Source organism: Eleutherodactylus coqui, chromosome 3 (assembly GCF_035609145.1).
Source record: "Eleutherodactylus coqui strain aEleCoq1 chromosome 3, aEleCoq1.hap1, whole genome shotgun sequence".
In the NCBI taxonomy this organism is placed as follows: Eukaryota; Metazoa; Chordata; class Amphibia; order Anura; family Eleutherodactylidae; genus Eleutherodactylus; species Eleutherodactylus coqui.
The window spans coordinates 43,566,256-43,591,203 of record NC_089839.1 but is presented as its reverse complement, the minus strand read 5'-3'; the positions used below and the strand labels follow the sequence as shown (position 1 = coordinate 43,591,203).

Below are 24,948 nucleotides of genomic sequence, written 5' to 3'. Positions count from 1 at the left end.
TGAACACTAAGTCACTAGTGACGTAACATACATTGCCCTGCAGGATGGAGAATGCCGGCGATTTAGGTAACATCACAGAAAGAAGAAGAATCCGTTCGTCTGGAGGGGACATGACCCGGGGACTATCAGAGCCAGGAGAAGATCGTTAGGGAGAAGCGGTGGCAAGTAGACTGCCTGGGGACGAATTGGTAAGTATTAGAGATGAGCGAGCATGCTCGTTTAAGGCTGATGCTCGATCGAGCATCGGTCTTTTCCAGTATCTGATTACTAGACCAAGCACCATGCGGCCACCCCGGCACCCCCACGAATGGTGCTCGGTCGAGTAATCCGTTACTCGACAAGACCGATACTCGATCGAGCATCAGCCTTAAACGAGCGTGGTCACTCATCAAGTATTGATTTTTTTTTTTTATGACAAAACCCCTTTAAGGGTATGTTCACATCTAGCACAAATGCTGCCGATTGTCCACAGCAGAAAATGTTGCGGCAAAGTCGGCAGCATTTCCGCATCCAAACCAGACTCAAAGATCATCCGCAAGGCAGCAGACTGGTGTCCGGCCCCATATGTAATGGGATCCACTGTGGGCAAATGAGTGGGACTAGAAGAAAACAAACTGGCAACTGAATCACCAGGGCCACAGTTTGTACAGGTATGCAGCCCATCTTGCTTGTCAGAGGATGTGACTGGCCTTCTTTAAGAATCGGATCAGTGTATCTTCTATAGGAGAGCACTGCCAAGTTTACTCTGCTTATTTCCTCTGCAGGAAGAACCAAATTGCACTAGGTCTACTTTTAAGTTCTGACATTTCATATTCTACTTTAATGTTTGCATCTGTTTGCAGCTTCTTGTCAGCCGCTTTATTGCTGTTGATAATTGCTTTGCCTTAATTAAGGCGACTGGCAGTGGCTGACTACAAAGACACAAGGAGGCTGAAATCTATCCGGAACAGCTGGAATCTTCTCATAGAATCAAATTGGAACCAATGTCTTTTAATTTCGTAAGACAGATCTAAGGGGAAATGTGAAACTATGAGAACAGTTTCATCTGGTTCTTTCAGTCTGTCAAAATTGTGCTAAGAATTTTCACATTTTCTACATGTGTAATAAATTAGTATTTTTTTAATCTAAGCTACAATGTCTGTAGGATATTTATAATGCTGCTGAAATCCTTTGTACATATAGTTGTAAGAATAAAGGCGCCACTACACCTTCAGAAGCCGTTGACCAAATGCTCATTCGGCCAACAGTTACAAGGTGCATTCAAGTTCTACTGTCTAAGCCCCCCAGAAAGCTGAAAGTATTGTCACTTTTCAGCATAATCTTCCTCTTGACTATCACATTTTTCGCAACGTCGACCCCATGATTGCACGGCTGCTGCGAACCCTTTTTTAAGGGCTTGTTTTTCCCCCTGGAAAATCGCTGATGCAAAGGGGCACAAACTGGAAAACGTGTGACCACAGAGAATGTCCTTCAGTGTTGGAAAAAGCCAAAAATCGCTGGGGGCAAGGTCAGGCGAGTAGGGAGCATGAGGATCCACTTCAATGTTGTCATGAAGAACCCCCTGAATTAGGACCGCCCGATGAGTAGGAGCGTTGTCTTGATTTGCGGCACCCATCTGGAGGAAACTTCCTGCATCTTCAGGTCTTCCCGTAAGATGGTATGCACAGATCTTTACAAGCTATGTCTTCAATAGTCAGTTGGTGGTCCTCCACAACCTCTTGCTCAATCATGTCAGACCAGGTGGTGTGTGGCTGAGGATCCTTTGGATCGTTATCACAAGACATTCTGCCTTTTCTGAACGGTCGCACCCAGGAATGCACATTGTTTCACGTCCATGACCCCCTTTGCTGCATGTCTCACTCAACTGATGACAAATGTCGATGGGTGTCATTCCATACACGTAATAAAAAAATGATTACACATTTTTCATGGAATGTGACTCACTATTTTAAGTATTGAACATGCTTCTAACCCCAGCTGCTGCCACGTGGGTGCTGGACGATGCCGCCAGCTGTCTCTCACATCCCCCAAGAATGCCAACGACTTCTAAATTGTGTCCCATGTTTCAATCTGCTCCAATTTCTATAAAAGGTGCGTTCCAAGTTCTAAGGTCTACTACTACTTTTTCTCAGATCTCCCTCCTTTCCCAGAAGCACTTTGTTCAGCCACCCATTCTTGCGTTTTCCTTGGTAACAGCACAATCAGACATCTTTGGTAACTTTTCTTGACGGAGGAGAAAAGGTTCAGGTGTTGAAACTCATTGAGCCCAAATCTTCTTTCCTCTGACATTTGTGTGAAAAATGGGTCGAATGGCCCCCATACACATGTTAAAGATCTGTGAGTTCGGACAACATGTGTCTTATGAATATGTGGGCCTTTGTTTTAGGTCGTCTTTTCCACTAACTGGTATGTCTCTTCTGCCCTTTGATGTCAAGTGCCAGCATACAATTTTTTTTGTTTTTTATGTGGCTTTCTTGGGCCTTTGGCTTCTTCTGGATAAATCATCAGTAGTTGTTGGATGTGTGCCTGCTGCTTGGGACGCCCATCCATTAGCTGATCGTCCAGTGCATTGGGCCGGGTGTTGTCATCCGCTGACAGGTGAGGAAGTGTGGCTACCAGCTTAACACCCATTGAAATTGATGGGAGAGTCATGCTGCTACTGCACTTCCTGCTCCTGTTACACACATCCTGTCCTGGGCAGGAAATGCAGCAGCAGCGCAGCTTTCCCGTTGATTTCAATGGGAGTAAAGCCGGCACCGACACTTCCTCCCCTGTCCGCTGATGACCATGTCCTGCCCGCTATCCAGTGCAGTGAGCCGGACGGTCAGCTGATGGACGAGGGACCCATGTTACAGACCCCCATCCATAAACTACTGATGACCTAACCAGAGAACAGGTCGTCAGTTGAAACGAATCCATACAGCCTCTTTAATCACCAACAACTTACTCCAGTTTGCTTTATTGTATCAATGTGTTTTATTGCAGATCAGCCACAGAGAACTCCCTAATTATCATTGATGAACTGGGGAGAGGGACTTCCACCTACGATGGCTTCGGACTGGCGTGGGCTATTTCAGAGTACATCTCTACTAAAATCCAGGCATTTTGTATGTTTGCTACTCACTTCCATGAGCTGACCGCTCTGGCAGACCAAGTGTCTACAGTGAGCAATCTACATGTGACGGCTCTAACGACAAATGAAACGCTCACCATGCTCTACCGGATCAAAGCAGGTTAGAAAATGACCCTCTACCTCCCATTTATTTTATACACTGTAGTGAATAGTCGGTGTTGAATCACTGAACATGAAGAAGCGAGGTCAACAAGAGATCTAGATTCATCTGTTAAAGGGGTATTTCGAGTTTTTCCAATTGTTGACCTGTCTTCTGCATAGGTCATCAACAGTTGATGGACGGGATCCAGCGATTAGAGGATTAAGTGGCAGTTCCAGCTTCTCTTCCTGCTTCTCTTATGGTCAAGACGTCTTGCCTGCTGCAGTGACAGCAAGGCGGATGGTCAGTTGATGGACGTTGGTCACGAACGTTGCCCCCTGTCCATCAACTGCTGATGATCTGGTCAGCGAATAGGTCATCAATTCTAAAAGTTCAGATTACCCTTTAAGGTTCTTTTTACAAGGGCCAGTTATAAGGCCTGACGTTCCTATGAACGTTTGGTTGCCCAACAACCGGGCTGTTTAAGTGGGCAAATGATTAGCCAATGAATGAACAACCCTTCATTCACCCACTGATCGCGTCGATAGGCGAGTATAAAAATGCTCGCTGGATGGATGCGCATCTCCCTGTGCGGCTTTATCAGGACAAATGATCGTATTAATGTCCTTATAAAGCAGATAGTCTGCCAGCGTACAGGGAGGGAACGAGTGCTGACCGCCATACTCGTCATCGGTTAGTGGTTGTGGATAATCTGCCCATGTTAAAGGACCCTAAGATCACACATGGCAGATCTGTTGCAGAAATGATGCAACTGTCCCTTGCACCAATATAAGGGAAACTTATACTTGCGGCACAGGGACCGGGAGCACCAATGTTTAGTGACATTTCAACGCTTTTAAGAAAATCTTTTCCCTTTATAAAAGTGAAAAAATGAACAAAATAAAACCGCTAGTAATTAAAAGGCTCCGAGTTTCCCAGCTCTGTCAGTTGTGCTCGGCTGTTTCTTCTGAGAAACCTTGGCAATAAATAGTCTGGTCACCAGTGGAGATCCCTCGGGTATTGTGTTCAGCTTTCCAGAACTGCAGATCTGTAGTGAAACTTAACCGCACTCGTATATTCTTACAGAACACAGTAGATTTACTGCACAGGGGGACAGAACATCCTCATGGGAGCAGATCAGCTGCCATACAACTATCCCACAAACACCTTGTGACAGTAAAACAGGATATACTGTTAAAAAAGGAAAGTCTGAATGTGCGACCAGCGTGGTTTCTTTTTTTTTTTTTTTTTTTTTTAAATTTATTGTTCCATCTTGTAAGTGAAGCAATTCGGCAAATAGTCTTTATTAAAGAGTAGCGAAACTTTTTTTTTTTTTCCCCGGTCATAAATTAGCTGATGAGTGCAGAAGAGGAGACATAAGTCTCAATATAAGCTTTGTCAGTGACTCTGGCCTGATGTTTGGTCTTGCATTGTATATAGACACTGCAGACTTATGTAGAAGCTGCAGAAGACAAATAAAACACATTTTCATTAAACCCGATTGCAAAAATGATAGTCAGCCCAAAATACTGGCGTATGAAAAACTGGTCGGAGTAAACTGCCCTCTGAGTAATTGCAGAGATCTCAGCGCCAGCAGGGTGCCGCTGCAGCTCAGTCTGCATCTTGGAAGACAAAAAGACAGGATGGCAATAAAAAAAAGAGCCTGACATCTGGATTTTAGGATTTTTCAGTAACAGCAATGTGGCTATAACCTCGTTAATCAATGCTTTTACAAAGAAAATAGCCCAGACAAGTTAAAATTGGAATCGCCCTTGGTACCAGATATGCCTTAGAAATTGTTCAGCTCCTTAAACGTTACGTTTAATAGCAGCGATTAAATAAGTAGATCTGACGAGAGCGGACATAAAAGTCTAGCTGGTCTGCCCACAATCAATCAAACTTCCACAACCAATTAAAGTGCGCTTTACTCGGTTAAATATACAATGAGATTAAATAAAAAGGAGTAACTCATCCTTAATCAACAAGCTGCAATGGTTATGTGGCATCAACTTTATGTCCTGTGGGGGAGGACACTTCCAGGACATGAAGCCAGTATTAGTCCATAAAACTACGTGTATAGAAGTAGTTCAGGAACTTAAAGAAAAGTTTACCCTAAAGTAAAAAAGTCATTCTCTGGTAAATATAAGCCCTAGAGTCATACTTCAGTGGTGATTAAAAAAAAAAAAGTTGCAAAGGCGGCCGTTCTCCTTTATCTTTCTAATGCATCAAAACGTGAAAATCAAAGCACAATCTTAATTAACCGGTTCCCAACATTTGATTTATATTTAAGTTATAATGGTGGAGGGGGAATATAGTGTGGGCTCATGGGCAGAGCCCGCTCCAAATGCAGCAGGTATCGGCTGTGAAACACAGCTGAGACTCAAGGCCCATTGAGACACAATGATTATCGCTCAAAACTCGCTCAAATCCATCTTTTGACCGATAATCACTCCTTTGTGAAAGTACAAGCGCGATAACCGCTGGGACCAGTGTTGGGCACTTAAGCTCCCGACAATCGTCCCATGTAAAAGGACCCTAGGGGTACTTTTACATGAGCCAAATTCTTGGTCCAATGTAATTGGGCACCAGTCAACAAGCGTGACAATTGGTATTTATTTGCACATATCACATCTTGTATCCAAGCTGGAGTTGATAATACAGGGTACTAGAGCCTCCACACCCTCCTGGATCACATCCTGCATACAAGCTAGAGGTGGTATAACAGGGTTCTAGAGCCTACATGATGGCCTCTATCACATCTTGCATCTAAGCTACAGACGGTACAACAGGGTACTAGAGCCTCCATGCTTGCCCGTATCACATCTTGTATCCAAGCCTGAGGTGCTACAACAGGGTACTAGAGCCTCCATGCCCTCCTGTATCACATCTTATATCCAAGCCAGAGGCATTAAAACAGGATACTAGAGTCTCCATGCCCTTCTGTATCACATCCTGTATACAAGCTAGAGTCGGTACAACAGGGTACTAGAGCTTTCATGCCCATCTATATCACATCTTCTACCTAAGCTAGAGGTGTTACAACAGCGTACTAGAGCCTCCATGCCTGTCCGTATCACATCTTGTATACAAGCTAGAAGCGGTAGAACAGGGTACTAGAGCCTCCATGCCTACCCGTATCACATCCTGTATACAAGCTAGAGGTGGTACAACAGGGTTCTAGAGCCTACATGCCTGCCCGTATCACATCCTGTATACAAGCTAGAGGCGGTACAACTGGATACTAGAGCCTCCATGCCTGCCCATATCACATCCTGTATCCAAGCTAGAGGCGGTACAACAGGGTACTAGAGCCTCCATGCCTGCCCGTATCACATCCTGTATCCAAGGTAGAAGTTGTATAACAGGGTTCTAGAGCCTCCATGCCTGCTCATATCACATCTTGTATCCAAGTTAGAGGTGGTACAACAGGGTACTAAAGCCTCCATGCTTGCCCGTATCACATCCTGTATACAAGGTAGAAGTTGTATAACAGGGTTCTAGAGCCTACATGATGGCCTCAATCACATCTTGCATCTAAGCTAGAGACGGTACAACAGGGTACTAGAGCCTCCATGCTTGCCCGTATCACATCTTGTATCCAAGCCTGAGGTGCTACAACTGGGTACTATAGCCTCCATGCCCTCCTGTATCACATCTTATATCCAAGCCAGAGGCGTTAAAACAGGATACTAGAGTCTCCATGCCCTTCTGTATCACATCCTGTATACAAGCTAGAGTCGGTACAACAGGGTACTAGAGCCTTCATGCCCATCTATATCACATCTTCTACCTAAGCTAGAGGTGTTACAACCGCGTACTAGAGCCTCCATGCCTGTCCGTATCACATCTTGTATACAAGCTAGAAGCGGTAGAACAGGGTACTAGAGCCTCCATGCCTATCCGTATCACATTCTGTATACAAGCTAGAGGTGGTACAACAGGGTTCTAGAGCCTACATGCCTGCCCGTATCACATCCTGTATACAAGCTAGAGGCGGTACAACAGGGTACTAGAGCCTCCATGCCTGCCCGTATCACATCCTGTATCCAAGCTAGAGGCAGTACAACAGGGTACTAGAGCCTCCATGTCCACCCGTATCACATCTTGTATCCAAGCTAGAGGCGGTACAACAGGGTACTAGAGCCTCCTTTCAGGTGTTCAGTTTTCTGAAATACATCCTCCTTTTGCTCTGATATTGTAATCCCTTACATCAATGTTACAATCACACAGGAAGTTTCATTCCATCCGAAAACCTTTAGAAGAGGGGTTTATTTCTTACAATGACTGTATGTTGTTGGTGGTGTTCAGTGTATGACCATGTATAGAACTAGCCGATACTGACCAAACTTCCCAAGTTATGCAGGTTTCTTGTCTTGTCTGTGGGAAGCTTTCTACCTCTGGCCATAATGCTGTCCTGGAGGATTCTGGTCTCTTCTGTTAACCCTACATAAGTTCCATTATTCTTCCACTTGCCTCGCCTCCACAGTACTTTTAAATATGAAACACTTTCGTCATGTTCCTTGAAATCTCAATAGGGTTGAATTGTTTGCTTTGTTGGAAGTATTTCAGGTTCTGAATGCTCCGTTTCGTTTTCCTGGTGTTAAGGGTTTTGATGACATTCGAGTAAAGACATGCCAGTGCGGTGGCCATTGATCTGTTTGTTTTAAGACTTGCTGGTAATTGAGTTTTCTCCGGACTGCAGCAGCTTGTTAACCAGTTGAAGCCACAACCGTACATCAGGCTGTAATAGAGGGACTAGTAGTATCCGTTAATAATTAGAATTCGTTTATCACACCTGAATCAACATGCTCATCTAATCTCACTAATGGTGGGGATTATTTCTTAGAAGAACACATACTAGTCATTACTGTAATGGGAAATGGCGCTTGCATCAAACGGTGTGGTCTACGATTTCCAATTAGCTTTAAAGTAGATGTCCACTGGCATCTGTCCCATGTTACATTTCGTAAAAGTATTTGTTCAGTGGAAACCATGTGTCCAAGGGCCCTACTACACGGATCAATTATCGCTCAAACTAGCCAATGTTATGATCGTGTGGGCAAACTAAGCACAGGGCCCACATGATCGTCACCAAAAGAGTATGCACGCACACAGAAGATTCACAAGGATTTCAGGCAACTGACCCTGTGCTACACGGGATGATTACATGGCCCTACCTGAGCGGGGAACATCGCCCCCAATAAGGGCGGCCCAACGGTTTTCGGAACTGTGCCCTAGCTGATCCTAGGAACCACGCCACAGAACAGGACACACACATGCCATATAACAGGGACAGAGCAACAGGACACACAGCCAGAAAATACAGCAGCCAAAATGCAACCACTAGTAACAGATGATGAGCTGAATATAAATACCAGGTATTAGTTGACATTTTGTACAAAACATGGAAGCTAGTGGGCTAACTTCACAGCTCCTGGTTATACCGCTAGTCCCTACACTAACCAGGAGTCCAGCAGCACCAGACACTGATCACAGCACGCTGCAACAGGACAGGACACAGATCGCAGGTCATACAGCAAGCTAACACAAAACTTACAGAATATAAATGAACAAACGGACATGAACCAGCAAGCTTGCAACAGGACAGAACAGAGCACAGGGCACTGACTCTAAAATTTAGTGGAAACCAAAAAAACTCCACCTAGAGCTCACGTGATCACAGATGAAACTCACAGCAAGTCTGTATCCTCATACAGGGGGAATAGACAGTCAGCCACCGTGCTGACTGTCTTGGGAGGCAGAGAGACACAAAAGACCTACTTGCAAACACAGATCTGAGTGGGAACATAACAGATATATCCAAACAGTACAAGACCAGCTTCAGACAAGAATTTATGACTGCTCACTCTGGAACCCAGACAGAGACTGACAGGAGCTGGGTTTATATGTGAGCACAGACCCAGGGGATTGGCTAGCGGGAAGTACCACACCCAGCCAGCTCAATTAACCCTCAACCACCTGTAGCTGTGCTGCTAGGAAGCTTAGGACTACAGATCCCAGCAGCACACACAACAGCCAAATTGAATGATTTATCATTCAATCTAAATGCAGCCAACGATTGAAGGATCGTTCACTTTTCGTTTGTTCATGCGGGACTACGACTCATCGTTGGCTCGTTCACCTCTCCTTCAGTTTAACTACTGATCGTTCATTCGTTCCTATTCACTAATATAGTACATTAATGGCTCATTCAAACAGGCTGCCCGAACAAACTCTGATTTTGTGCTTGAACGGGCAAATTAAGTCAGGTTGTGTAAACGGACCCTGACCTGTGTAAGTAGTTTTGCTTCAAGGTGTGAGTCCTGCTAATTTCTGCTGACAAATCACTTTACTTCATCCTCAAATCAGATAGATGTACCTTGTTGTGGAAGATGCTGGGGAACGTTTTTACCGGAGTGAGTTAAGTACAGTGGAGATTCTTTTATGGTCTGGGGATGTTACATGGCATGGTCTTAGTCTGTTGGTTGTAGTGGTAAGAACCATGAACACGGATGTACCTTGACATTCTAGACAATACTCTGGGAATGGTCAGCCATACTTAGAACAAGACAACACCCTGGAATGGATGTTCCATGATTGGACCGGCTGCACAGAGTCCCAACCTGAACCTACTAAACATCCTTGGGACGAACTGGAACGTCTAGTCAGGAAATATGAACTGGATCCATCATCTTTGAGAGAACTCTCCAGACGTTTGCAGGATGAATGGAGGGAAACACAGGCTAAAGTGTATCAGATGCTAGTAGAAAGTATGTCATGGAGAGTATCTGAAGTAAATATAGCCAAAAGAGCCCAACTAAGTATTAACATGTGGAAATAAATACTACTTTTGATTCTTGCTCAGGTGTCCAACTGCTTTTGGTAAGATAATGTATTTGTGCAATTATGGTGTAGTTTAGATACAAAAAACATGAAAAACACTGTAGACTACTTAAAGTGTCAATTTCTTGTGAGTATTTTCCCCATTTATTGATTTATTATTGTGTACGCAGGTCTGCTGCTGCTTCTATATAATACTACCAGAATTAAATGGTACAGATGGGTTTCTAGAGTTTGCCCTAGGGGGGTATTTGGGAGAGACAACTAAGCTGCAGGCAAGGTAAATGCAAACAAGCCTGCAGACCTGCGTTACAGGGAGTAGAATGAGGAGGGCCGTCATAACGAGCTGGGATAGATTAATCTTATTAGTGCCGGTCCTGGGCGCCTCTGACTCCAGGGATGATATTGATGATTTACTGCTGCGGCAGTAGCCAGCTGGCCATATAATTAAATGTCACAAGGTTATAGCACAGCCAAGGTACCAAGTGTACACAGACATGGCGTATAGCCTCTTACTGATGCCTGACCAAAGGGCGAAAAGCAAGAAATGCACGTTTCCTCTATGCAGAAGCACTTGTGTCCACATGTAGTTGTAAGGGCTCTAGAGTGTTTTTTAATATATACTTTTATAGCAAACAATGAAAACCTTTATCTGGCACCATAAACTTTCATAGCACAATATTGAGGTATCTCGTTGTAACCATTAGGAAGGATATGCCTATACGAACTGACAAATCTATAAGTGCTACCGAATAGGTATAGAAGTTCAAGGATTGGAGTAAGTCATGTGAAGGGGTATTCTTTAGGTCAAGTAATATGCTTGATGGAAAAGTTTAAAGGGACAGTCCGGTTTCAGAACAAAAATCTGTCCCAGGACAGAAAAGTGGGGGGGGGGGGGGGGGGGGGGGTTGCGGTGCAGATGAGAAACTGGCTTTACTTGATGTTATGTGTTCAGTTTCTAATTCGCATCACCCAGTTTGAGAAATTATTACATGGTCCTTATCAAAGAAATTGCTTTGATTAGAGACACTGACGCTCCCATCACAGTTACTGATAAAATCACACAGCTCCTGCAACAGTTATAATAGAGGAGATCACAGCTCACCCCGCTTTACTGTATAAATATGCTCTGTACTTATTTAGGTGGATACGGAATGTAATGGCAGTGTTTTTACCTGCAACAGGGATGTTAGTATGTTGCTAATCCTGTAATGCTATGCTGATGCATCATGGGATTGATATCAAAGCAAAAATCTCAAGATGGTGTATGATGAGCATTAGACAGAGGGATGCAATGTATGGAAGTGCTTACAATATACAGAGGACACCTCCAGAGTGTGACAACTTCAGATGAGGGGGGGCATGGTTGGAAAAATGTGTTTTTGAGGTGGTGTTTTATTAGCACATGGACCCTTTTCTCCATTATCTCCCTTTTAATTTCTTTTATTTTTTAGGGGTGTGTGACCAGAGTTTCGGAATCCACGTAGCGGAGCTGGCTAACTTCCCAAAGCATGTGATCGAAAATGCCAAAGCAAAGGCCCTGGAGCTAGAAGAATTCCAGTTTGTAGGAAGTGGCGGAGACTCTGAGGATGAACCAGTTTGTAAGAAACGTTACAAAGAGAAAGAGGTTGGTGACATTTCTTACATTTGGATTAGTTCTCTTCTATACCAGAGATTGTTTCCTATTATTTGTCAATGCTGGGGCTCCACAGTGACATTGTGTCACCAATCATATAGTAACATAGTACCATAGTATGTAATGCCCCAAAAAGACCCATGTCCATCCAGTTCAGCCTATTTCCCCCCAATGCTGATCCAGATTAAGGCAAAAAAACTCAAGGCGGTAGAAGCCAATTTTCCTGGTTTCAGGTAAAAAAATCCTTCCTGAGTCCAATCTGGCGATCAAAATAATCCCTAGATCACCGACCCTTCTGAAATAATGATAATAACATATAATATTGTATCGCTCAAGAAAAACATCCAGGCCCCTCTTGTACTCTTTTATCGAGTTCTCCATCACCACATCCTCAGGCAGAGAGTTCCATAGTCTCACTGCTCTTACAGTAAAGAACCCCCTTCTATGTCTGTTAAGAAACCTTCTTTCCTCTAGATGCAGAGGGCGCCCCATTGTCACAGTCCTGGGTATAAACAGATGATGAGAGAGATCTCTGTATTGTCCCCTGATATATTTATACATAGGTACCCTGTTTCCCTGAAAATAAGACATACCCTGAAAATAAGACATAGCATGATTTTCCAGAATTTTTGAGGATGCCAAATGATTTTTCAGGCTTTTTGAGGATGTTTGAAATATAGGCCCTACTCCAAAATTAAGCTTTGCTAACAGTCAATTTAAAAAGTCAAATAGTGTCCAGGCAGCTATACATGTAAAAAAGTTAAACCTTTTTGTACAAAAATTAATATTAGACACTGTCTTATTTTCAGGGAAACACGGTATTAGGTTGCCCCTCAGCCGGCTTTTTTCTAAACTATATCTGTTTTGATGCACCCCCATGATCCTATTTGCCTTGGCAGCAGCTGCCTGACACTGATCACTCCAGTTACGTTTACAGTTAACTAGAATCCCAAAGTCCTTTCCCATGTCAGTGTTTCCTAGTGGTTTCCACTGTAAAATTGCACATTTACCATTACTCCCAGGTGAATTAAAACATTATGTAATGGAGGGGTATATTGCAACTTTATATCCCCTAAGAAAAGCTGCAAGTTGCATTAATGTCACAATTTTACTGTGAATCGCCGGTGTCACAATAAAACACTTAGGCCTCATGTCCACGGGGAAAATCGGGCCCGCTACGGATTCTACATGTAGAATCTGCAGCGGGTCCCTCCTGCCCCGCGGACATGAGCGCTGAAAATAAGAATAAATGACAATAAACTCACCTCCCATCCGCTCCGTTTCTTCTCTTCGCGGCGGCGTCATCTTCTCTCGTCGCGGCCGGATCTTCATGCGCCGGGCCGAAGCAAAATGATCCGGCTGCGGCTGAGAGAGGATGGCGCGGCGCCGAAGAGAAGAACCGGAGCGGGTAAGTAAAATGTGATTTTTGTGTCCCGCGGATCCGGACGGCTTCCATAGGCTTCAATAGAAGCCCGCGGGAGCCGTCCCCGCGGGAGACCCGCATGAAAATGGAGCATGGTCCAGATTTTTTCATGCTCCATTTTTTTTAAAATCACTTTTATTGACGATCCGCGGGTATTTATCTACCCGCGGGTGGTCAATGCATCCCTATGGGGTGCGGATCCGCGCGCGGGAGAAGAGTTAAAATCCGCTGCGGATTTTAATTCTTCTTTTCCCCGTGGACATGAGCCCTTAAAGCTATAAAATTTATATAGATGTGTTCCGCAACTCTGTAAATACTTTGCATAACTTATCCTGAGATACAATCTACACTGCTCCAAAGAAATTAAGGGAACACTTTAATCACACATCGCATCTAGAGAAATGAAATCTCCTGCAATCATCAGTGAAGAGCATTGGGGTGCCAGTGATAGGATTGCCAGTTTGGTGTTCTCTGCTGAATGCCAGTTAAGCTGTAGGGTGGTGGGCTTTTAGCACAAGTCCCTCTACAGGATGCCAGGCCCTCATGACACCTCTATGGAGTCTGTTTTTGACAGTTTGGTCAGAAACATGCAGACCGGTAGCCCGCTGGAGGTCAGTAGGGCTCTGGGAGTGTTCCTTTTCGCACAAAGCAGCAGATACCAGTCTTGATGCTGAGTCGGCCTTCTATAGCCCTGTTTAGCTCTCCTTGTATAATGGCCTGTCTCCTGGTATATGCTCTTGAGACTGTGCTGGGAGACGCAGCACATAGGAACAGGACTACCAGTGCACCAAGATTGGGGTGCAGGTAGCTCTTCATGTACCAGTAGTGAGAAGGACGCTAGCAAAATTCAAAACTAGAGAAGAATCGGTCCAGAAGGAGAAAGTGAACGTTCTGTGGCCACCACTTTGGTTAAAAAGGAAGGGAACACTTAAGTAACACAGTATGATTCAGTTTTAAGGCCCTTTTACACACAACTATGATCGCTCACAATTCACTCAAGAGCCATCTTTTGAGCGATAATCGTTGTGTAAATGTGTGCCCATCATGCACTTACCTTTGCACTTTTCGTCCATCACTGACTTCAGGTCCACATGAAATCCTCGTCCCTCAGGAAAAGACGGGGACCGCACACCGAGTTCTCTGCGGGCAGAGGATAACAGGAGATAGCATTCTTTAACAGCTGCTGTCCTGTGGCAGAACAATAGTGATGTATTTAGAGAACAGACCAACCGCTGTTCTCTAAATACATGCAATGGAGTACTAGAGAGTAAAGATGAGCGAGCCTGCTCGGATAAGTGCATTGTCGTCCAGGGGAAGGGGGGGGGGGGGGGAAGGATCTCTCACTATTAACAAAGTGGCACAAACTTTTATCCCGATTATTTGTGTCTTTAAACTGTACTATAATTAAACATGAACATACACTTTATATGAGCTTGGTGATATATTGACTTGCAGAATGAGCCTGAGTGTCCAACTCCACTGCCCTCCCCTGACTGTCTCCATCCCCTGTATACAAGGCTGTAGAGCGTAATCAATCAGCCAGTGACTGTCCGTGCATGCTGGGGGGGTGTAGTTGCAACATCTGGAGATCCGCGTGTTGGAAACAATTGGTGATGCTGTAATAAAAGCGAGTCTTATGTCTGTTGACAGGAGGGCGAGAAGATGATCCAGGACTTCCTTTCCAAAGTGAAAGCTCTGTCACTTACAGAAATGTCTGAGGAAGACCTGAAACGCAAACTGAACCAGCTGAAGGCGGACGTTCTGGCAAAGAATAACAGTTTTGTCAATGAAGTTATTTCCCGCACAAAGGCAACATCCTGAACGTCGGGGTCTGGGGAAGTGACTCTCCGGCTGCTGTTTGTAATACTGTAGATTATAGGTAAATGCGATGTGCTGCTCTACTGTAGAGGAACAAAATAAAGATGTTTTTGTACTTTTACGATTTGTCAGGCGTTATCCAATGGCAACATTCATCCTGAAAGCTTGGGAGTTAAAGGGATTGTATGAAATTCAAAAACGTGTGTGTATGTTATGTATGTATATATGTGTGTGTATGTTATGTATGTATATATATGTGTGTGTATGTTATGTATGTATATATATGTGTGTGTATGTTATGTATGTATATATATGTGTGTGTATGTTATGTATGTATATATATGTGTGTGTATGTTATGTATGTATATATATGTGTGTGTATGTTATGTATGTATATATGTGTGTGTGTATGCATAGATAGATTGACTGATTGCCTGATTGACTAGACCTGAGCGCAGTATGGCTGCCTGTATGCTGAGGTGGTGCACACGTTGCCCTCCTGTGTCAGTAAATATATGGCCGTTTTCAGTGTGTGTTTTGTCTTTAAATTTTCCTTTCTGTGATACATAAATAGTTTTGAAAGCTTGCAGTGACAGCATTTTTTTTTAGCCAATAAAAGCTATCATGTCTACTATATTACTTTTTTCTCTTAGCCAGTAGAACAAAATGTGATTTTTCTCACTAAGACCAAATATCCACAGGCAGATTTTTGCTGCGGAATCCAGAGCGGGCATTCCGTTTCAGATTCCGCAGCCTTAACCCTCCATAGCATGCTATGAAAAACGCTTCTTCATGCACACAAGTGAAAACCAATCAAAGTCTCTGCTCGCCAATGAAAAATCGCAGCATGCTCTTTTTTAGTGCGGTTCCTGCATGGATGGTTTCCATTGATGTCAATGGATAGCCGTCCAGCCCACGGTCCCCCCCGCAATTGACATTGCAGGCGGGTTGTGGATTCCGTGGGAAAGCAGGAGTCTTAAAAAAAAAAAAACGAACTGTTGTGCACACATCCACAGTACAGAAAAAGTCACTGACAGGTACGCAGGGTCGAATTCCGTGTGGGATTACCCATGTGGAATCCATGTGTGCCCGTGGACATGTGGCCTAACACAGTACCAGACTTGTTTTTATTCTGCTGTTCTACACCCCTGTGAAGAAAGTAGGAGAAACCTCTTTACAGTCAGCATTGCAATGTTGCATGGGGCTTACTAACGGGATTAGTACAATTAAACCCTGTGATTACAGGAGTTCTTTAGTCAAACCAAAAAGTTGTCACACTTAGGGAAATAAGATTTCACTCTCCACAACAAGTGCGATGTATCGTTGGGTGAAGTTGTCCGCCTTGAGGTTCTCTTGCCCGCCTATCCAGACCAGCATGAAGGCTTCTTCCAGTTATTACGTACCTCTGCAGTTTGCCACTTAGACATCTTTGTCTCCTCGCTTTTACATAACTTAATCCCACCCCAAATGAAAAACATAGATGTCCACAAACCCCCCTTCCCATGTGGGTGACATTTTTTTTACTGATGTGCACGTTCAGACAGTAAAAGCCCATTTACACGTAACTATTGTCGCTTGAAATTTGCTCCAACGAACAAAAGCGCGCAATAATCATATCTAAACGCAAAGCCATCGCGCACTTATTATTCAGCGCTCAGTTACGTCTAAAGACTCCCAGCTCAGTGTTTCACATAGAAATGTATAGCACTGAGCGGGAAGGGAACAATTCTCAACGATCTACCAGTTTGCGCGGACAACTGGAATCAAATTAGCAGTGACTGCGCCGACCTCCTTGTAGTGGCCGGCGCTTGTAACTGCAGGCATGGCTCTCGTTGAAATCAAAGGGAGCCATACCTGCAGTTAAAAGCACCAGCCACTACACCGAGGTCGGCGTGGAGGCTTTCCCTCCGACGACCGGTGTATTTGGAGCGGAAGCCTGTGCGCTGACCTCCCATGTAGTGACCGGCGCTTGTAACTGTAGGCACAGTAACAAACGTGCTTTAGCACCCAACACACTCAATATCTTCAGACAAATGCATAATGTTTTTTTTTTTTTGGACTAACTGCATAAAAATGCAATGTTGGCGCACAATTTGATCAAATCCAAGTAAGCCTATCGACCACGTCAAGGGGAACCTTAATGGATGGGGGTACCTAGTAGAGATGAGCGAGCATACTCGTTAAGGCGATTTACTCGAGAGAGAGAGAGAGAGCATTGCCTTTTTCGAGTACCTGCTGGCTCGTCCCTAAAGATTGAGGGTGGCTGCGGGGGACGGCGGAGGGGAGCCGGGTGGAGAGTGACAGATCTCTCTCTCTCTCTCCCTCCCGATCCCCTCCACAACCCCCCGTGGACTCCCCCAAATCTTCAGGGACAAGCCAGCAGGTACTCGAAAAAGGTGATGCTCTCTCGAGTTAATCGCCTTAACGAGTATGCTCGCTCATCTCTAGTACCTAGCTCTATAGACCTACCTATCAAGACTAAAAAGCCTTCACATGAAATTGGAAACCCAGGTACCTGGCTTGTATACGATCACTGAACCACCTGAGACAGATGGGAAATCAATAGGAGCCGTGCCTGCAGTTACAAGCGCCAGCCACTGCACAGAAGTTGGCGTGGAGGCTTCCGCTCTGACATCTGTGTATTTTTAGCGCTGACAGCATGCGCCTGCTCAGCTGATCGGTCGAGATCCCAAGCAATGGGCCCTTGACGATCAACTATTGATGACGTATCCTGAGGATAGGTCATCAATAGAATTTTCCCTGGGAAATGCCTGTAAGAAAAACATGAGGCTCTTCCACAGGGGTCCAAATTAGAAGTGGAGTCTGCAGTTTTGTGGAAATTCCTCATCCAAATCTACATGCCTAACATGCAGATTTTGATGTGGCATGGATACTGGCCTAATTCTGTTGGTAATTCTGCATCACCATTTGCATTTAGACACTAGCAATAAATGTAGCAGAATCGGAATGTACGCGGTGGATCAGTTTTTTTCAACGACCGTTACAATTATGTGTTGTGGTGTAGTCTTCGTGTGAGCATGACACCATAAAAACTGTGACCTAATTACAGATATCCAGAGAAATGGATATATTGTCCTGTCTGCCCTGCAGAGACTGGCAGCTTTAACAGCTATACGTATATTGTCATTTTTGCATTAAAAAAAAGGAAAAAAGTAGATTAGCATATGCCAGCTGTAGGCAAAGCTGGAATAAATGAGCTATTTCAAAGTGTTTGCTAGACTCTTGTTCCTGTGTTCTTCCAGGTTGTGCTGCTAAAAAGTTTTAAACGGAGCACCCTGGAGGCATTCCCCAGCTGACTTCATCTAAGTCCATTGATTTCATGCAGGCTGCAATCTACTGTGACTGTGCAGCTGCCAAGAGACAAATACAGTACAAGTAAAAAACTTACATCATCCAAGTTTTTTTTGAGAATCGTCCGTCTTTACTTATTGGAGATTTTCCATAAAGACCTTTCATAAAAGAGAAGTTGGCTGCTCACTTCTCTGCCTTGTTCCTCATACATGTTAAAGGAGTTTTCTCATAATAGACATGTATCACCTAATCTGTGCATAGGTGTTAAATCTCCCTCACTGCATGCTGGACACAAGAAGCGCTGTTAGCATTGCAGCAGCCTAGTTTGGCACTAAAGGCACAACTACCGCTGAATTCAATGGGAGCTGTGGCTGCAGTACTGAATGAGACCACTGCAATACAGACAGCACTATCTACTTCCAGCGCTGTGCGCACTGACAGTGGGGCCCAGCGACTAGCTCAATGGTGGAGATCCCAAGCAGGTGCCCCTGCCAATCGACTATTGATGAGCTATCCTGATTAGGCTATCAATAGTAAAAGTCCTAGACAACACCTTTTAATGGGAAGTTATCATTGGCTGCCCTGTTAGAGATACAGTGAAGCTGCAGCTCAGTCACAACTTTCTACAAGTCTATAAGTTTATAATCCTTTTGCTATTCCTTTCTCCTTTCCTACATCCTATTAGTACAGTCCTGTACTCACACCCTTCTTAAACGTCAGGCACTGCTTGCTTCAAATAGTGTAGATGCTGCTGTAATCCCAGTACTTTATTATCTCGCAAGATACACAGACTACTTGTAATTTCCTGTTTGTGCAAGGTATTCCAATAATTTCAAAATCACACACTGGCCATCTATCTGCTCCTGCAGCTGACAGCAGGGAGGAAGTAAAGGCTGCAGTAATTAAAGTTCAAGTTCAAATGGAGTGTGTAGGCTGCAAGTAAATGAAGCTAATAGCATAGAGCACCATTTTTTAAATTCTAGATTAGAGTCTTAAATTTCCACAGGAAGGTTCATATCCTGGATTTTACAGTGGATCATTGAACATTTTCTCTATGCCTTTCTTTAAAATGACAACAGAAAAATGTAAACGTGAGTGCAGAGCCCTGAGGCAGATACAGAATATATATTCTGCAGTATTACCGCCGCTCCTCCATGTCTATGCAGCTCTGACAGTTTATCTCTCCCTGACTTCAACTCCTAGTAATCCTGCAACATCTACAGGAGCACAAATTGTTCTTGTTGACAGAGTTGTCAGCAACTGCAGCCCCGGCTGCTTGATGATATCTACTTTCTGATTTTTACAGCCACACTGTTTGGATCAGCAATTGGAAATGAACACCGCAAGATGGGTAGATGTTTGAAACATGCTTATAAGCAATATTTATTAAAAGAAACCATATTTGTCTTACAGAACGTATGCAGATGGAACTGTTCATTCAACCATTATTCTCCATTGGGCCAGGCATTAATGGATGCTTATTTCTATCAAAATGCCCAAGCAAAATATGACTTACTGCATGTTTTCCAGGGTGTGTTCTAAGTATGTGGACGCCACTGACCGGATACAACAATCCCAGCATATACCCATTGCTTATAGGTTAATAAAAACAAGTATACAGCAGAGTAATAGCTGTAGACAAACCATAACTTGTAGACAGGGTCAGTGACCTTTACATGACATTGTCATAGGATGTCACTGTTCCCTTAGGGTGGCTTCAAACGAGCATGTGCGTACATATGTGCCCACCCCTGTAAGCGCAAAAACGCGTGTATGACGGTCTACACATTGCCTTCAGTGGACTACCGCCACCGCTGAATTGTTTTTCAGGGAAGAGCTTTAAATATAAGCTCTTCCCTGAAAAACAACCATTTTAGTGTTAAAAAAAACCTCAGCAAATCATAGGCAGCTCTCACTGAATGAATGGCAGGCGAGAGCTGCCTGTGATTGGCTGAGTGCCTCAGCCAATCAGAAGCAGCTCTTTCAGCAGGTGGGAATTTGTAAATTCCCGCCTGCTCAAAGAACTGCATTGCAGAGCCGGGAACAGCGCAGAGAGGACACAGCTGAGCCCCGACAGCTCAAGGAAGGTGAGTTTTTTTTGTTTGTTTGGTTGTTTTTTTTTTTACACTACTTTACCTTGTTTTTCAGGAAAGGGCTTATATTTAAAGCCCCTCCCTGAAAACCAATTACGGGGTGCCAACAGACCATTGTCTTCAATGGAGCATCTGGCAGCAGCCACGCCTCAATTGAAGACTATGCGTGCCTTCACTATGATATGTCCTATCTTTGCAGGCGCACGCCTGTAATGCACAGACATGTGAATACACCATAGGGAATGCATTGCTGCTAATAGAAGCGAGTTTTTGTGCGCGCATATGCACACACAAAATACGCTCGTGTAAAGCCACCCTTAAGTTGTGCCCCTGCTGTTGGCTTTTCATTCACCTGTGTCATCATAAATTAATCGAGATCGATTTTCGGTAATTCTATAGATCCTTTTTCTCAATATAGGTCTAGTTACTACTTCCTTACGTTTACTTGGGCTTATTTGGTGTCAGGTTTGACAGTATCAAGGCAACAAGTTCTTGGACAGCACTTCTACCGACCATTGTCAAGCATGAGTGCCTTCTCAAATGAATTGCTGTCTGTGGCATGGCTGAAGTAGAATAACTTCTGCTTGGTGATCTTTGCTTCTAGGACTGCTTTGGCGATTCTCGCTGTCTACAGGATGGGCAACAGTCTTCTTCAACACCGCAACTCCAAGTCGTTGATCTTTCTTCTGTCGTCTTGATTATGCAAGTCTAGGTAGCTATGTGGAAGACAATCGCACAAACTAGCTTGGCTTTAGTAGCAGTGCTGGTGTCCTTAACTTTCCAGATGGCATTTATGGTCACCATTAAAGGAGTTTTCCGAGATGTATAATTTACATAAAATCCGGTTCCCCTGCCATAAAATAACAAATAAGCTTGTACTCTCCTTGCTCCCGCTGTGTCCCGTGCTGCCGCTCAGTCTTGCTCCTGCTGTTTGTGTTCAAGCTGCAGTCTTTCCGGTTTATGGGATGTTACAGGCGCTGCAGCCAATAATGGAGCTTAGTATTCGAACCATTCGTCATCGTATCACAAACCGTGAATGTTACAGGGACCTATTAGCTGACCATCTGCACCAGTATCCTTAGGAAGTCTTACCCAACAACACTGCCATCTTTCAACAGGATAACACTCCAGGTCATGGAGCTTGGATCACTAAGGAGTGGTTGGAGGAACATGACAATGAATTCTCCACACTGCCTTGGCCCCCAAAATCAATGGACCGTAACCCCATTGAGCATGTTTGGGATATGCTGGAAAGGGTTGTGAGATCTCTCATTTATCTGCTAAATGTGTGCCAACTGATTAATCTGCAGCAGTGGGCATGGGTTGAGTTGAGTATTGAGCATGTTCCACCTTGTTGAATCTGTAACCCCGACATCTGAAGGCCATGATCGCCCAAAAAGGTGGACCAATCCGTTATTGAATAGGTATTTCTAGTGCAGTTTGCTGTTGACCTGACAGATTTTGCCTCTTCACTGAACTGATTGATGTTCGTTCACAGAAATGTGCTGAGACATTGATTTTTAATAAGCACATAAGCTGACTCCGCATCCCTTGTCTTAAACCCCACAATGCATTTACTGTTATACGAGTCCATCACAATTTGCCCCAGGATCCAGTTTCTTGCGTTTTAGGCCTGGATGAGACCTCTGTCACTGGTGATGTACAATGTAATTGAAAATATATTGATTGCACTGTACATGTGATGTAGTGACTGTAGACTGTGTAAGCCTTTCTGTTTTAGGCATTTGTAGTCTCCTTAATTACCTATAATGCAAGAGCTTTTGTTCATTTCATAGTGTTCCATTTTCATGTGGAGTTCCTTAATAGAGATGAGCGAGCACCAAAATGCTCGGGTGCTCGTTACTCGGGACGAACTTTTCGCGATGCTCGAGGGTTCGTTTCGAGTAACAAACCCCATTGAAGTCAATGGGCGACCCGAGCATTTTTGTATTTCGCCGATGCTCGCTAAGGTTTTCATTTGTGAAAATCATGGCAATTCAAGAAAGTGATGGGAACGACACAGCAACGGATAGGGCAGGCGAGGGGCTACATGTTGGGCTGCATCTCAAGTTCACAGGTCCCACTATTAAGCCACAATAGCGGCAAGAGTGGGCCCCCCCCCTCCCAAAAACTTTTACTTCTGAAAAGCCCTCATTAGCAATGCATACCTTAGCTAAGCACCACACTACCTCCAACAAAGCACAATCACTGCCTGGATGACACTCCGCTGCCACTTCTCCTGGGTTACATGCTGCCCAACCGCCCCCCCTCCCCCCCACAGCGCACACCAAAGTGTCCCTGCGCAGCCTTCAGCTGCCCTCATGCCACGCCACCCTCATGTCTATTTAGAAGTGCGTCTGCCATGACGAGGAACCGCAGGCACACACTGCAGAGGGTTGGCACGGCTAGGCAGCGACCCTCTTTAAAAGGGGCGGGGCGATAGCCCACAATGCTGTACAGAAGCAATGAGAAATAGAATCCTGTGCCACCGCCATCAGGAGCTGCACACGTGGGCATAGCAATGGGGAACCTATGTGCCACACACTATTCATTCTGTCAAGGTGTCTGCATGCCCCAGTCAGACCGGGCTTTTTAATTCATAGACATAGGCGGGTACAACTCCCTATTGTGAAGTCCCTGTGGACCGACAGCATGGGTGGCTCCCTGGAACCCACCGGCGGTACATAAAAATATCCCATTGCATTGCCCAACACAGCTGAGGTAGTAATGTCGTGCTTAATGCAGGTGGGCTTCGGCCCACACTGCATGCCCCAGTCTGACTGGGGTTGTCTACAAGTGGAAACAGATGCATTTATAATTCCCTGTGGACCCACAGCATGGGTGGGTGCCAGGAAGCCACCGGCGGTACACAGAAATATCCCATTGCATTGCCCAACACAGCGGATGTAACGTCAGCTGTAATGCAGGTGGGCTAAAAATTCATTTGATTACACTGTAGGCGAGGGCCCACAAAAATTGCTGTATCAACAGTACTAATGTACATCAAAAAAATTGGCCATGGCCAACCAAGAGGGCAGGTGAAACCCATTAATCGCTTTGGTTAATGTAGCTTAAGTGGTAACTAGGCCTGGAGGCAGCCCAGTTTAACTAAAAATTGGTTCAAGTTAAAGTTTCAACGCTTTTAAGAGCATTGAAACATATAAAAATTGTTTAGAAAAATTATGAGTGAGCCTTGTGGCCCTAAGAAAAATTGCCCGTTCAGCGTGATTACGTGAGGTTTCAGGAGGAGGAGCAGGAGGAGGAGGAGGAATATTAGACACAGATTGATGAAGCAGAAATGTCCCCGTTTTGGATGGTGAGAGAGAACGTAGCTTCCATCCGCGGGTGCAGCCTACGTATTGCTTACGTATCGCTGCTGTCCGCTGGTGGAGAAGAGAAATCTGGGGAAATCCAGGCTTTGTTCATCTTGATGAGTGTTAGCCTGTCGGCACTGTCGGTTGACAGGCGGATACGCTTATCTGTAATGATTCCCCCAGCCGCACTAAACACCCTTTCCGACAAGACGCTAGCCGCAGGACAAGCAAGCACCTCCAGGGCATACAGCGCTAGTTCAGGCCACGTGTCCAGCTTCGACACCCAGTAGTTGTAGGGGGCAGAGGCGTCACCGAGGACGGTCGTGCGATCGGCTACGTACTCCCTCACCATCCTTTTACAGTGCTCCCGCCGACTCAGCCTTGACTGGGGAGCGGTGACACAGTCTTGCTGGGGAGCCATAAAGCTGGCCAGGCCCTTAAAGACTGTTGCACTGCCTGGGCTGTACATGCTGCTCGATCTACGCACATCCCCTGCTACCTGGGCCTCGGAACTGCGCCTTCTGCCACTAGCGCTGTCGGATGGGAATTTTACCATCAGCTTGTCCGCCAGGGTCCTGTGGTATAGCAACACTCTCGAACCCCTTTCCTCTTCGGGAATGAGAGTGGGAAGGTTCTCCTTATAGCGTGGGTCGAGCAGTGTGTACACCCAGTAATCCGTAGTGGCCAGAATGCGTTGAATGCGAGGGTCACGAGAAAGGCATCCTAACATGAAGTCAGCCATGTGTGCCAGGGTACCTGTACGCAACACATGGCTGTCCGCACTAGGAAGATCACTTTCAGGATCCTCCTCCTCCTCCTCCTCCTCCTCCTCCTCAGGCCATACACGCTGAAATGATGACAGGCAAGCAGCATGGGTACCGTCAGCAGTGGGCCAAGCTGTCTCTTCCCCCTCCTCCTCATGCTCCTCCTCCTCCTCCTGAACACGCTGAGATATAGACAGGAGGGTGCTCTGACTATCCAGCGACATACTGTCTTCCCCCGGCTCGGTTTCGGAGCGCAAAGCGGCTGCCTTTATGGTTTGCAGGGAACTTCTCAAGATGCATAGCAGAGGAATGGTGACGCTAATGATTGCAGCATCGCCGCTCACCACCTGGGTAGACTGCTCAAAGTTTCGAAGGACCTGGCAGATGTCTGCCAACCAGGCCCACTCTTCTGAAAAGAATTGAGGAGGCTGACTCCCACTGCGCCGCCCATGTTGGAGTTGGTATTCCACTATAGCTCTACGCTGCTCATAGAGCCTAGCCAACATGTGGAGCGTAGAGTTCCACCGTGTGGGCAC

General features: G+C 45.1%; 1 protein-coding gene across 1 annotated transcript in view; it reads left to right on the top strand.

The window, feature by feature from the left end:
* MSH2 (mutS homolog 2) overlaps positions 1-15,050 on the top strand; it is a 122,268-nt gene extending 107,218 nt beyond the window's left edge. The window contains exons 14-16 of the mRNA XM_066595528.1: positions 2,986-3,233; positions 11,507-11,679; positions 14,762-15,050. Coding sequence (XP_066451625.1) covers positions 2,986-3,233; positions 11,507-11,679; positions 14,762-14,932 — 592 coding nt within the window. The 3' untranslated portion in view covers positions 14,933-15,050. The remainder of the gene's footprint in view (positions 1-2,985; positions 3,234-11,506; positions 11,680-14,761) is intronic.
* Positions 15,051-24,948: the final 9,898 nt, after the last annotated feature.